Source organism: Stylophora pistillata, chromosome 10, assembly GCF_964205215.1.
Source record: "Stylophora pistillata chromosome 10, jaStyPist1.2, whole genome shotgun sequence".
Classification (NCBI taxonomy): domain Eukaryota; kingdom Metazoa; phylum Cnidaria; class Anthozoa; order Scleractinia; family Pocilloporidae; genus Stylophora; species Stylophora pistillata.
Genome location: NC_142528.1, coordinates 28,186,692 through 28,200,998, shown reverse-complemented (window position 1 = coordinate 28,200,998; position 14,307 = coordinate 28,186,692). Strand labels below are relative to the sequence as shown.

At 40.8% G+C, this 14,307-nt stretch overlaps 1 protein-coding gene, 1 long non-coding RNA gene and 1 other non-coding gene across 3 annotated transcripts; 2 read left to right on the top strand and 1 right to left on the bottom strand.

The window, feature by feature from the left end:
• Positions 1-479: 479 nt before the first annotated feature.
• Positions 480-8,294, bottom strand: LOC111341305 (ras-related protein Rap1). The gene is made up of 6 exons (XM_022948266.2): positions 8,157-8,294; positions 7,199-7,369; positions 4,553-5,017; positions 3,886-3,942; positions 3,133-3,206; positions 480-1,312 (listed from the first exon to the last, which is right to left on the bottom strand). Exons 3-6 carry the CDS (start codon positions 4,908-4,910, stop codon positions 896-898), a joined length of 906 nt encoding a protein of 301 aa, XP_022804001.2. The 5' UTR covers positions 4,911-5,017; positions 7,199-7,369; positions 8,157-8,294; the 3' UTR covers positions 480-895.
• On the top strand, positions 4,900-7,495 carry LOC148722520 (uncharacterized). Its single transcript, XR_015992454.1, has 2 exons — positions 4,900-5,036; positions 6,376-7,495. It is a non-coding gene; the product is annotated as an uncharacterized LOC148722520 (long non-coding RNA).
• Positions 8,295-9,605: 1,311 nt separating the features above from the next.
• Trnar-ccg (transfer RNA arginine (anticodon CCG)) lies at positions 9,606-9,677 on the top strand. Its single transcript has one exon. It is a non-coding gene; the product is annotated as a tRNA-Arg (tRNA).
• Positions 9,678-14,307: the final 4,630 nt, after the last annotated feature.

The following is a 14,307-nucleotide window of genomic DNA, read 5'->3' as shown; positions in this document are numbered from 1 at the left end:
AAGTGAGCCTACGTTTCTACGCTGAGACTGTAGAGCTAAAATAGTGAAAGCAGCAGAGGAAATACACTTGGCAAAACCTCGTGCTAAATCAGTCGGACAACTTGATCAAACCATTCACTATTCTTCGCATTAGGAAGCCTCTTAAGAAAATCCTGGCCGTTAGTAATCGTCTCTGAATCCGATACGCTATACTGAGTACATACTTCTTTTCTCTATTTCTTTTTAGATAACCTTGAAATTAAACCGAAATCAAATGAAACAAGCCAGCTGGTAATAAATGTATTTTGTTAATGCATTAGACAAATTAAATTTTGTTAATGCAGTTGACAAATTAAATCAACTGAATGAAGTACGGGATAAGTTTAATGTGATTTTTCATTCCCGGAATAAAAAATTCTTTTATTTTTATTGATGAAAAAGCTATAACGACACTGTTCTTAAAGTTACCCGCAAGGAAAAAATCGCTTCATCAACAGACATATGAAAAGAATTCGCGCTCTTTTTATTAACTTACGTTCTGTCATGTTTTCCTATCTATCAATATAACTTGTAGCCTCTTTCACAGCCGTTCTTTGGAATGTCACAGCATCCCATGTTTTGTAACCGATTGATTTTTTTTCCTCCCGTTTTGAAAGAAACACGTTTTTCAAGTGAGCAAAAGCTTAAATGCTTGTATGAGCAAAGCGTCCTTGGTTCTAACATCTACACAGTTTTGTCGCCTGTGCACTTCAGTCTGAAAAGTCACCAACAGTTCTACCTATTTTAGACTTTACGATGGATCCGTTATAAGTTTATTACCTAGCGGAAACTACGGTCTCAAAGAAATTCCAATTAAGTATAATTAGTCTTGCCTGAGTCACTCTTCTCCTAACCAATATAAAAATCTTGGATTCCATCACCATCCCTGCACACTACCTCTCCTGTGGTTAAACAATTGACGCACTGAGCTCAGAAATCCATTATTACCCGATGATCCTTGGCTCTTTTGCCGCGATTTTTTCGTAAATCTGACCTGGAACACCATATTGAAAAACACGATTTGAACATTCTTATTGGTTAGAGCCGAAGTCTCGTAATGCGAGCAGGAGAACTCGCTTGCAGTCTCTCTGGCTTCCTCTTTGCTAACACTTCTTCCTCGGCGGAGGTCTTTCTTGTTACCGACCAGTATAACAGGGACCTGGCACTCCCCGTCAGGCTTTCTGACCTCTTTGATGAGTTTGACAAGCTGTCTTGCCACTTCAAAACTGTAGTGATCAGTTATCGAGTATACCACTATGAATCCTTCTCCATTTCTAATATAAGAAGCTTGAGCCTGAGTCAAAAAGAAAGAAAAAACGAAGACTACATGAATTTTTAAACGACCAGACAAATTTTCAGGTCATTTATCGTCCTATCAAATATCAAATAATTTTCTGTTATGACTAGCCGTTAGATGGACGTGGCGATAAGAGGTAATGTGATGTTGAGATTAATTAAACTATTTGGTGACGGGTGAGTTGTCGAGGAAAAGCCTTTACTTAAAAGGAAATTTTTATAGGCAGAGGTCGCCCAGGAGTTGCATAAGGTTCTCGCCAGGGAATGCAATAGAATAACAACAGCTGAACCGCCGTCAGCGAATCTAGAGGGCCGATTCTTTGGGCACTTACAGCAACTTCTTCTTCATAAAGAAGCACGTTTACTTTATATTTGGACTCGAATCTTTTAGACAAAGGACAATCATCTCAGTTAAACGGGGTTTGGGAGGAGGGAGGGCTACCCGAAACAAGCTTTTATCCCTTAGACAAACCCGCAACAGGGTTGGCTCCACAGGCACCCAACATCAATCAAAAACAATTCCTTACAAAAGGAGATCTCATCATCTTTTGGGTTATTAGAAAACCAGAGGCATTTTTAAAAACAATATTTCCATTAATCTAGGTAAGCCCCCTAGGATGTATTAAAACTATGTGCAAATTTAATGCAGGGTAATTAGACAAATGCCCCCCTTGGTTCATTGTTGATGTATCGTAGGATAATGCCTTCAGCTGAAGGACTTTCAGACCTCACCATTACGCTGGAGCTTTGCCCCTTAGCAAAACGACCTGGGGGCATCATTCTTCAATATAACAGCCACCAAGAGAGGCTTATCTACTCAATATTAACGCTGTAAGTTTATAGTAACTGAATGGGATTTTGGTATGACTTGGAGCTTCCGTTGAGTACAGACAATCGTATAACTGAAGGTTTCATCTTAAAAGCCTATACGTCTGTAGACCCTAATTTCTGGTTAGATAAGCCAAAATTGATCATGGTGATCAATCCATTCCTCAAAATTTCAATTAGCTTTACTTATCTCCGCCTATTTCGTCACCAAAAAAAGTCAGTAGAATGTAGCTTATCGGCTTATTACTGTTTTCAGTATCTTCAACAAACAACATTTATGTAACAGTAACTTCCACAACATCTCTCTCTTCAGAGATCTCCTGGAATAGATCTATGTTCCATGCGTTCGAAGTTACTTACGATATCAATCTCATTTGACAAACGGTTGAGAGTGGTCATATGGGGGCCAACGGAAAGCAACGGTGTAGCTGCATTACAGTAAATGAGAAGCTTCGATTTTAATAACTTCTGCTTGATGCTTTTAAAATTCTTGCATTTTGTCGACATTTTGGTCATACTGTCCTAAAGTTTTAGCTGCCTAACAATGTCTTTTTTTATGACAGTTGTTTAGCCTTGGAAAATTCCAGAAAGGCCCAACGGTTACTTAAACTCACATGTGGCGTAAAATTCATTTTAGCTTTAGCAAATCAGGAAATGTTAGTCTGTTACCAATTAAAATGATAAATCAAATCATGTAAGTAAACATCTGTTTATTTGAAAAAGGTTGATAAGAAGACTTTGTAAAGAAGAATTGAACACGTAGCAACGTGATGTGGTATTGACTGTTGGACAAAAGTCTTAAAAGGCGTTACCCAGTTCGCTATCTCAGCCAAAAGATAGCTAATTTAAGGCCTTAGCTATCGGCAAAATTATCTGTAAACTGAGCCCCGTGTCGGTAAAAAACACTGTTTTTTTTTCATGCTAGCACTTAGAGAAAACATTTTAAAACAATCAGTAAACGATCAAAGGAGAAGCGACTGAACTACTCACATTGCTAGCGGTGTCCAGAATGTCCAGTGATACATTGCTGTCACCAACAGGTAAGGATTTCTCATAAACCATCTCTAAAAGCCAAAAATACAGTGGAACCATTAGCAGGTCTATGTTTCGTAACATGGCGGTATGGTGGGCTTTGAAATAAGTATTTCCATTGAACCAACAACAAAAAGGCGGTGTTGTATAGATTAAAGCCATTTCCTTACACACGAAACTCGACACCCCCGACCATGAGCGGAAATTATTTGAAAGATACAAACGGAAAGACCGACGGCCTCTAGTCATTAACCAATTTTTTTTTTATTTTTAGTGTGATTTCGTTGAGAAAATTGGAACTTTTCTTATACACACGCAGAATTCAACTCTTGTTGAAATACTACTGGGTAAATCCAGAAAAGCTATTTAAGTTCAGGTTAGTCTCAATCGTGTTATAAAGTACTTTCAATCAGCCAAAATTCTGAGAAAATTCAATCTATCTGTTTATCCAAAGCTCTGGATTTTTGATCCGCGTGCGAGGAAGAAGGCGTGATTGTGATTAACCCTTGCGCTGCGCACGAGCAAGTGAAAGCGAAAAAAACCTGCTAAAGAAATTAACACTTGAAAATTGTTTTGTACACAAATCTGTCAGAAATTATATCAGACCGCGCGAGAAACTCATCCCATCTTTCCGGTTGATATCAACGACCTGCCAAAAGTTTATATTTTTACGCCGTCAGACAAACTGTTTTGGAAAAACTTCTTCCTCACCTAATGTAGGATCGTATTCATTTAAAAATCGACCAGTCACGAAGCGAACTACTAAAGCTGAAAGACAAAAGGGAAAGAAATATGTCAATCGCACTAATCGCTATTCAAACAAAACGCGATATTAAGGTTTGAGTAAAGCCGACAATATAAACTCTGATAGTAAATCTAGAGTGACGTATGTTCCTATCCATAAGAGAAGTTGCGGGCGAGGAATAGCTATATCAGCTTTCCTAAAGGAAAGACTCAAGTGGTTTCCTAAGAAATTTAGGAAATAAGTCCACAATTGATGATTTGTGCGATATTAGGGATGCAATTATTCCCGCTTTCACGCCGGTTCTTTGTTCAGTACATTGTGAAAAGAAATGATCATTACTTTGATGGTCATGAAAGAAGTTGTTCCATGTTTTATTTTCAAAAGCTTTCAAAGTCACGATACTCTTTTATCTGCTTTTAATCTAATCGAAGAGCTGTCTTGATCCATCTCAAATGTTTCGTCAACTGAAATTCTGTTCTTGCGTGCAGACGAGCTTAATGATCCATGTGTCTTGCGGAATAGAACTGTATGCTACCTAGCATTAATTCTCTAATTTTAGTTACAATGGCTGTGAATTAGACTTATTACACGCTGTGTGTTATGTAACGTAACCGCTTTGCATGGCCCATTTACCTGTTTTTCCAACTCCTCCTGTTCCCAGCATTACTATGGAGTGTTTCTCGCTGCAGGCAACACCTTCGGGGTCCTTATTCCCGGACTTAAACTTACCACCCAGTAAACTCGGCCGTTTCTTGAGGGATTGAAAGTCCAGCTTGGTTGGACTAAGATCGTCATTAGCACAGCTGAAACTATTGCTTCGACCTATGACTGGCTTCTTATTGGAAGAATAGAGATGTCCGAGGCTGCCTCTTCTTTGTGTTAGCCCGTGGCTACTCCGTCGCTGTTGTGGTGGCGTGAAATTTCGTGGCTGGCGCATCGAAGCTCCATACAACATTCGCGGTGGAGCCGTGTTTTCTCGTCTTAGCGACATAAAGGATCTACGCCTTCTGCATGATCCAAAAATATGTGTTGAGGCGCAATTAAACTGTCCAGTTAATGCTGTTTTATGGATGTTTCACCAAGATCCTTGTCTCTTCGCTATGCGAGAGTAGTTAAGGTAAGGTTAGAGGTTTCTCAGGATGTCAGCCAATAAATAGATCATATTGTTCAATCTGACAGGCATTCTATTGTCATGCTCCCTTAAAACAACAATGGACACTTTTCGACGCATACCATTTTGCGTTTCAGTATGCAAAATTCAAATGTCAAAACACTGTTAGCCACTGAAGGGTTTTGAGGATCAAGGAGAGACGAGTCAATCTTTAAAGATGTACACGGGGATGTTATTCTTATGAAAGGTTACCACGCATGCCTTTAAATCGCTTAGAGGAGACCGCACATCAGCTACTAATGCGTGCTCTCAGTTTGGCAAGTAAAGCTTTGGCTTTTGTAGCTTGATAAAAGAGCGTGGTTTCCGCTCGCAAGCTAATTAATTTGCTTTGCGTTTGTTGCTAAGACAATGGGCTTAACGTACGTGTGCTAATAAAGAGCAACACATTTTAAAAAGAAGAGACTCTAACCACGCTAAAAGTAAATTTGAAAAGCTAATTAAGATGTGCACGGTCCTACTCTGAAGACTCAACAAAGTCTGATACCTTCACAGCAAGAATTGCCCTAAGAGATCCTTAAAAATCCATTATCCTTTGAACTATAGCGTAGTCGCAATAGACAGTACTTTCACTCATCAGAAGACGCCTCAAACAGCATCATTTGGGAAGTTACATCGCAGAACGTGGTTTGATTACATATTTTTTGTACGCCCTTGGGACTAATTAGCAAAAATTATGTGTATCTTTGGTTTCCGTCGTTTCCATAGACCAATCATGTCACTTCCGGTGTGTCGAAAGGCTTAAATGAAGTTATAATTGTTCATGCAAAGTGTTGACATGATAGGCCAATTGTTTTAGTCTGATGGCCATTTTGTCGCGGCGTAAATTACCACTTTTGAACCATTGAAACAATACCTAAACGAAATTCTTTGCACAATACACAAACGAAATGTGACTTCAGAAAAGCACGAAATGAAGAATTAGAGTTTTTCAAACTCCACGGTATACGGTTAAGTGTGTGGGAAATAACTTCGTTTAATCATGGTCCTGGGAACGAAGAGGTTACATAAGTGTTCTACTCTAAGAGATTTTATTCATAATATGAAAACAAAACTTACCAAATTACCGAGGGGCAAATAGCTAGGAAAATAATAATCTTCCGCCTGTTATTATTAAGAAGGATTTCTACAAACAATTTGCCTAGAAAAGAAAAAGAATCAGCTTTCTTTCACTTAATTTATCTCTCAGTTTTACAGGTTTACTTGCTAGTTGTTGTTGTTTCTCAAATGCATTATCGGCAGTCTCTACCGATTAGTAAGCTAAACGACCTCTCGTCTAATCACACAGGGTTAAACAGCAAGTCCCTTATAATATCAGTGGCCTCATTAATCATCTTTGCGGGAGATATCTAGCCGAAATGTGGTTCTTACGACGTAAAGTATACATCTTTGTGGATTATCTACTTTTCTGAGCCGTGAAATGAGAATCAACAGAATGGCTTCTCCATCTGGATCTTACTGAAAAATATGTTCATGAGAGGGAAGAACTTGAAGGGATTATTGTGGACCTGTGCATTTTCAAACGCAGATTTGTATTGAGGTGATTCTGCCTGAGGTTTTGCATGATTTCAAAACCGAAGGGTGTAACTGCCAAGTAACATGAGGAAGGTAGCTCAGACGCCAAGATACAAAGTACCACGGCACGGAAAAGATATAGATATATCTCAGATTCTAAATCACCATACTTTAGGTTCTGCATAATACGATTCTCTGACCCATCGGTGATTAAATTTTAATACTTCAACCCAGGTCTGTTCTTATAACTATACATTTTGACCGGAGAGGAAGTCATCTAGTATACTTGGGAAACATGTGCATGTCTAGAGTGAGACAGCTGAAACAATGTCTGGTGTGGAACAATTCCAACTTCAGAATTAACATTCTGAGGAGTGCATACCGTTTTTCTGTTATGCGCTTAGAGGGCGAATATGTGTGCTTTGTGGTGTACCACAAGTTGTTTAAACTCCTCGTTACTGCCATCAGTAAGATGATCTACAGCTATTTTTCGTGAAGGTTCGGTTTGCTTCCCTGTCCCTTTTTTTTTTTTTTTTTTTTATCATTTCACTCGGGGAAAAGTCCATTATTTAAAATAGCGTGTTTTACAACCTTACCTTAAGTTTTCGCGATTCTGTTAATCGAAGCAATCGACTGCGAAGAAGCTCTAAGTAATTCCACTATTCGCCAGTTCTGCCTTGTTAGCTTTTTAGCTCCAATCCTGTTGCAATTGACTTTGAATCTGAAGTGGCCTGCCTTGAATGTTGATAAAACGCCGTCTAATGGGTCTAGGAATTGTGATACATGTTAAATTAACAAACATAATTTGACAGCGAGTCGGCCATTGTAGACAGGGTGTGTATTTCAAAAGTCATCATCTGAGTTCAACAGCTATTAAAATTCTTTCAACTTGACCACGATAAGATACTAAAATGTCTGCCAAATTAAATATTTGTTTTTCCAGCGTTCTCCTGAACTCTGTCAGTAAAGCATCTGCACTGAATCACGCATCAGACCACTACACTTATAGGTTGGCGTTCGTACGATTGCATGTTATGCTGGATCTTTTTATAAGTCCAGACTACCAAAATTAAAAAATATATATATAGATCTACGTAGGATCGGGTCTAATTGCGTTCATCCAGAGTATACAGAACCACTGAACCACAATTAGCCCGCCGAAAGGTTCCATGAATTAGTACGAATAAAAAAAAGCGACAAATGTGCAGGAACTAGGAGAGCAGCGAGTGGGTAGTCTGCACGCAACAAGTTCCGCTCGCCGCTATCCTTTATTACGGCCACTAAACCACAAATAGGTAACCCATAACTAGGCGGTAAGTATCATAAGCTGTCACACAGACAGACTGTGCATATGATCACGAAGAGAAATTTTGGAGCCGTGAATTTCCCGTTAAAGTAAATATATAAGGAGCACAGAACTCCAAAGAATGGTGGCGGGTCCCTTTAACAAGCTCACATTCTCAGTGCCTCATAATAGCGTTGTAATATTTCAGAATCTCTCAATGTTAATCTCCCTAATGACAACAAGGAAAAACATTTACTACTGACACTTACTATAAACTGGGAGGAGCTTGATCTAAATTTAAAATGCAGACCATCGAACAATAACCTTTTTCAGCTCCGTAGTTTTGTTCAAGTTGAGAATATCTTGATAATAACAGCAACACAGAGCAGTGAAAAAGCCCACTCTTCATTCTGATCCTACGTTGATTGTTTTATTCAGTCACCAAATTGGCAGGTTTATCTTACGGCGCCACTCAGACTGTAGCCTTTAAGCTGTCTATTTCCGTATTTAACGCTCTGTTTACACAATTTTGAACAGTTCCACTGTGTTACATTGTTGCCAACTCGACACAGTTAATCGTTGGTGGACGATGATTGTGCGAGTTTTGCCCTCTAACAAATTCATCGTGCTCTTGAAACCATGGAAAAATTTCCCAACTATAAAACTGTATTTAAGAATGTTTGCTGAGCTAACTATTAAACTGATCTTCCAATAACAAGAAAAAATTACTTGTTTGGGATTCAGAGAATTTTCATCCTGAGTTTGAAGTGGTATGACAGGGGATTTGAAGCAGCATCGTTTATACAATGTCAGAGATAAAAGCTATTTTGATGACGTACATTTGTAAAGCGTGATAGGTCTCCATGCTTTTTTATTTTTAAGATATAAGCGATTGGTTATTCTATTCGTTTCGCTTTGGCGTGATTGTGTCCTTCCGCATACCAATCAGATATTTATCTGCCCGTGTCAATAAGACTAAACAAAAATTCGGCTCTGGATCTAAATGGTGATGAAGAGAAAGGTGTGGGTAAGTTGGGGAGAGTGAATAGCGGCAGATGTTGTCAAACTCCAATCAGAGAAGGTAATTAATCATCCTTTTCACTCCTAGAATGACAGCTGAAAGAATGGACCCGCTTGAAATTGAATCGACGCATTCGGAGCAAGATCAGGAAGATCGAGAGGATCGACAAGATCGAGAAGTAACTAACACTGAGCAAACAATCCCTAACCCCCCTCAAAGGAACTTAGGGACCACACTGCGCCGCTCACAAAAGGGTGCACAGACAGCCTTTATCCCTTTTACTCCCAAGACCTCATTGATAATTCTTCTTACTGCCTGCCATATAATTCTTATGATATTAATTAGGAGAATGTGGTAATGGATCAATGAATCATTCCAAAATGGATGTCTTTCTATGTTCTCATCACTTATCTGCTTGATCTTGTTTTGATTTTGTAAGGAGAAATTCTGTCTTGATATTGTATTGATTTTGTAAGGAGAAATTCTGTCTTGTTTCGGCTTATGGAAGTCAAGGTTTAAAGACTACGTCGTGTGATATACTAGTATATTTATTTTATTTATTGATTTGACCATATCTTTTTTTCCAAAAAGATATAGTCAAATCAATAAATAAAAATTTTAAAGAGAAGTGAGGTGTTGCACTGTTAGTACCATTTACCATTTCAACTTTGTTCATATATTCTACTCTTAGTGTGGAGGCGCGGTGGCCTCGTGGTTAGTGCGCTCGACTCCGGATCGAGTGGTCCGGGTTCGAGCCCCGGCCGGGACATTGTGTTGTGTTCTTAGGCAAGACACTTTACCCTCACAGTGCCTCTCTTCGCCCAGGTGTCTAAATGGGTAGCGGCTATTTAATGCTGGGGGTAACCCTGCGATGGACTGGCATCCCATCTAGGGGGGAGTAGAAATACTCCTAGTCGCTTCATGCTAGAAACCAGAGTTAAGCACCGGCCTAATGGGCCACTAGGCTCGTAAACAGACTTTACTTTTACCTTACTGTTAGTACCCTTGCATAAGCACTCCGGAGTGCACTCGCACCCAAACCACACCTGCATAAATCTGTACACGTTACCTATTTGCATTATTAAACTTTGGACAAAACTTAACTTTCAACACCTGAAAGTTGATTCGCATAAGCAGCGACCAAACATTTTATGGTTGACCCCTTATTAGAATTTCAATTTGCATCAAGTCAGTATTCCTAATATGATATTTTGAGGCCCTGTTACGTAGGGGACACCAGTTATTCTTTATCCCTTTAACTTTGAGACCAGATATCCCTTATCCCTAAAATTTCAAGGCTTTTATCCCTAAACCGCCTCCCGGTTAGCTCAATTGGTAGAGCGCCGGACTGTTTTGCGGGAGGTCGTGAGTTCAAATCCGGCCGGACCAACACTCAGGGTCCTTAATTAACTGAGAAGAAAGTGCTGCCTTTGTAATAATATCTGCAAATGGTTAGACTTTCTAGTCTTCTCGGATAGGGACGATAAATGGAGGTCCCGTCTCCTGCGGGGTTGGGGTAGGAGACGTTAATTTCCCACACACGAGATTACTGTGTGATGGATGTCCTCCCCAGGGTGGGATGGGTGAGTAAAAGGGGGTTAGGTGTCAACTGGAACGAAAGTTCTGTTCCTTTCTCCTGCCATTCCTGTGGCGAATGGATTAAACTTAAGCTTAAACTTAAACTTAAAAGTACCTCTCTTTAAATTTTTCACCAACGAAACAGACGATGGTAAATGAACGAGATAATTAAGTTGTTTTTTTCGAGTATCACTATCAGCTTATCTCAGATAGTCGTGTCATGTAAGCCGCTGGAGATAAGCTAGTGGCGTTTCCTGTTGCAGCCCGTTGTGGCTTCGAAAAATGCCACCTCAAAATACCATCCTCTGCATTGATTCAAATGTTGGTTACGTCAGGTCCAGTAAAGGCCGTTTGGCCATTTTGACCACTAGTAACCATTTGGCATTTTGGCCAGTAGAGGCCGTTTGGCATTTTCACCAGTAGAGACCGTTTTCCCATTTTGGCCACTAGTGGCCATTTTAGCATTTTGGCCAGTACTGGCCGTTTTGCCATTTTCCCCAGTAATGGCTATTTTGGCATTTTGCCAACTATTGGTCGTTTTCGCATTTTGGCCACTAGTAGCCGTGTTAGCATTTTGGCTCCTACTGGCCGTTTTGGCATTTTGACCACCAGTGGCCGATTTGGCATTTTGGCTTCAGTATTAGCCGTATTGGTATTTTGGTCTACAGTGGCCGTATTGACATTTTGGCAACTAGTAGCCATTTTGGTACTTTGGCCACTAGTGGCCGTTTTGGCATTCTGACCACTAGTGCCCGATTTGGCATTTTGACCAGTACTGGCCTTTTTAACATTTTGGTAACTAGTGGACGTTTTGGCATTTTGCCCACTAGTGGCCAATTTGACATTTTGGCCACCAGTGGCCGATTAGGCAATTTGCCCACAAGTGGCCGTTTTCGCTTTTTTGCCTTCGTGGCCATTTTGGCATATTGGTCAGTAGCGGCCGATTTGGCATTTTAGCCATGCACTAGTGGCCGATTTTGGCATTTAGCCACTAGTGGCCAGTTTGGCATATTGGCCACTAGCGGCCGATTTGGCATTTTGGCCACTAGTAGCCGTTGTAACATTTAAGCCACTAGTGGCCGATTTGGCAATTTTCCCACTGCACATTTTGGTCCTTAGTGGCCGTTTTGGCATTCTGACCATTAGTGGCCGATTTGGCATTTTAACCCGTAGTGGCCGTTTTAACAGTTTGGCCACTAGTGTCGTTTTGGCATTTTGGCCACTGGTTGCCGAGTTCGCATTTTGGCCATATATAAGTGGCCCATTTGGCAATTTTCTCACTAGTAATCGTTTTGGCTTTGGATCGCAGGGGCCGTTTTAACATTTTGGCCACTAGTGGCAGATTTGGCAATTTGCCCAGAAGTGGCTATTTTGGCATTTTAGTAAGAAGTGGTCATTTTGGCATTTTGGCCAGTAGTGGCTGTTTTGGCGTTTTGGCCACTTGTGGCCAATTTAACGTTTTAGCCACAAGTGGCTGATCTGGCATTTTGTCCACTAGCGGCCATTTTGGTATTTTAGCCACTAGTTGCCGATTTCGCATTTTTCCCACTAGTGGCCGTTTTAGCATTTTGACCACTAGTGGCTAATTTGGCATTTTGGCCACTAGTGGCCGCTTTAACATTTTGGCCACTAGTGGCCGATTTGGCAATTTGCCCACTAGTGGCTGTTCTGGCTATTTTGCTACTTTGGCCACTAGCGGCTGATTTAGCATTTTGCCTTGAGTGGCCGATTTGGCATTAAGCTACTACTGGCCAATTTGGCATATTGTCCAATAATGGCAGATTTGCCATTTTGGCTACTAGCGTACGATTTGCCATTTGGCCACTAGAGGCACATTAGCCATTTTGTCCAATAGTTGCAGATTTCCCATTTTGTCCACTAGTGGAAGAATTTCCAATTTGGCCAGTAGTGGAAGATTTGACATCTTGTCCACTTGTGGAAGATTTCCCATTTTGTCCACTACGGGCAGATTTGTCATTTTGGCTACTAGTGGCAGACCTGCTGCCTTGTCAACTACTGAAAGATATGCCATTTTTCCACTAGTGACAGATTTGCCATTTTCTCCACTGGGGGAAGATTTGCCAATTTGGCCTGGCTAGTGAACGCTTTGCCATTTTGTACACTAGTGGACGATTTGCCATTTTGTCCCCCAGTGGACGATTTCCCACTTATTCACAAGTGGCATATTTGCCATTTTGGTCACTGGTGGAAGATTTTCCATTTTGTTTATTATAGACAAATTTGCCACTTTGTCCACTAGTGGAAGATTTGCCATTCCGGGCCACTAGTGGCAGATTTGCCTTTCTGGCCACTAGTGGCAGATTTGCCATTCTGGCCACTAGTGGTAGCTTTCCCATTTTGGCCACTAGTGGCAGATTTGCCATTTTCTCCACTGGTGGAAGATTTGCCAATTTGGCCTGGCTAGTGAACGCCTTGCCATTTTTTCCAGTAGTGGACAATTTGCCATTTTTTCCACTAGTGGACGATTTTCTATTTTGTCCACTAGTGGAAGATTTGCCAATTTGGCCACCAGTGGCAGATTTGCCATTTGGGCTACTAGTGGCAGATTTGCCATTTTGTCCACTAGTGGCAGATTTGCCATATTTTCCACTAGTGGACAATTTGCCATTTTCTCCACTAGTGGACGATTTGCCATTTTGTCCACTAGTGGGAGAGTTGTCGTTTTGGCCACTAGTGGAAGATTTCTCATTTTTTCCACCAGTGGCAAATGTACCATTTTTCCACTATTGGGAGATTTGTCATTTTGGCCACTATTGGACGATTTGCCATTTTGTCCTCTAGTGGCAGATCTGCCATTTTGTCCACTATTGGACGATTTGCCATTTCGTCCACTAGTGGACGATTTTCCATTTTGTCCACTAGTGGACGATTTGCCATTTTGTCCACTAGTGGACGATTTGCCATTTTAGCCACTATTGGAATGTTTGCCATTTTTGTCCCTATTCGTAGATTTGTCATTTTAGCCACTAGTGGAAGATTTGTCATTTTTTCCACTAGTGACAAAGGTACCATTTTTCCACTAGTGGCAGAGTTGCCATTTTGGCTACTAGTGGCAGATTTGACAATCGGGCCACAAGTGGCAGATTTGCCATTTCAGCCAGTGGTGTCGGACGTGCCATTTTGGCCAGTAGTGGCAGACTTGCCATGTCGGCCACTAGTGGACGGTTTTCCATTTTGTCCAGTAGTGGCAGATTTGCCATTTTGGCCACTATTGGACGATTTGCCATCTTGGCCACTGGTGGCAGACTTGCCAATTTGGTCGCTAGTGGGAGATTTGCCATTTTGTCCCCTTGTGGAAGATTTGCATTTTGTCTACAAGCAGCAGATTTGCCATTGTGTCAACTAGTTGACGATTTTCCCTTTTCGTCCACTAGTGGACTATTTGCCATTCCTTCCACTTGTGGCAGATTTGCCATTTTGGCCACTAGTGGAAGTTTGGTCATTTTTCCACTGGCAGTAAGTTTACCAATTTTTCCACCAGTGGCAGATTTGCCATTTTAGCAAATGGTTGCCGATATGCTATTTTGGCGACTAGTAGAAGAGTTGCCACTTTTTCCCCTAGTGGACGATTTGCCATTTTCTCTTCCAGTGGGAGACTTGCCACTAGCGCCCGATTTAGCATTTTGGCCACTAGTGGCTGATTTGGCTTCTATTGACCAATTTGGCACATTGGCCACCAGTGACCGATTTCACATTTTGGCCACTAGTGGCCAGTTTTTCATTTTGGGCACTAATTGCTGATTTGGCATTATGGATAGAATTGCCTGTTTTAACATTTTTAGCCATAAGTAGCAGATTTG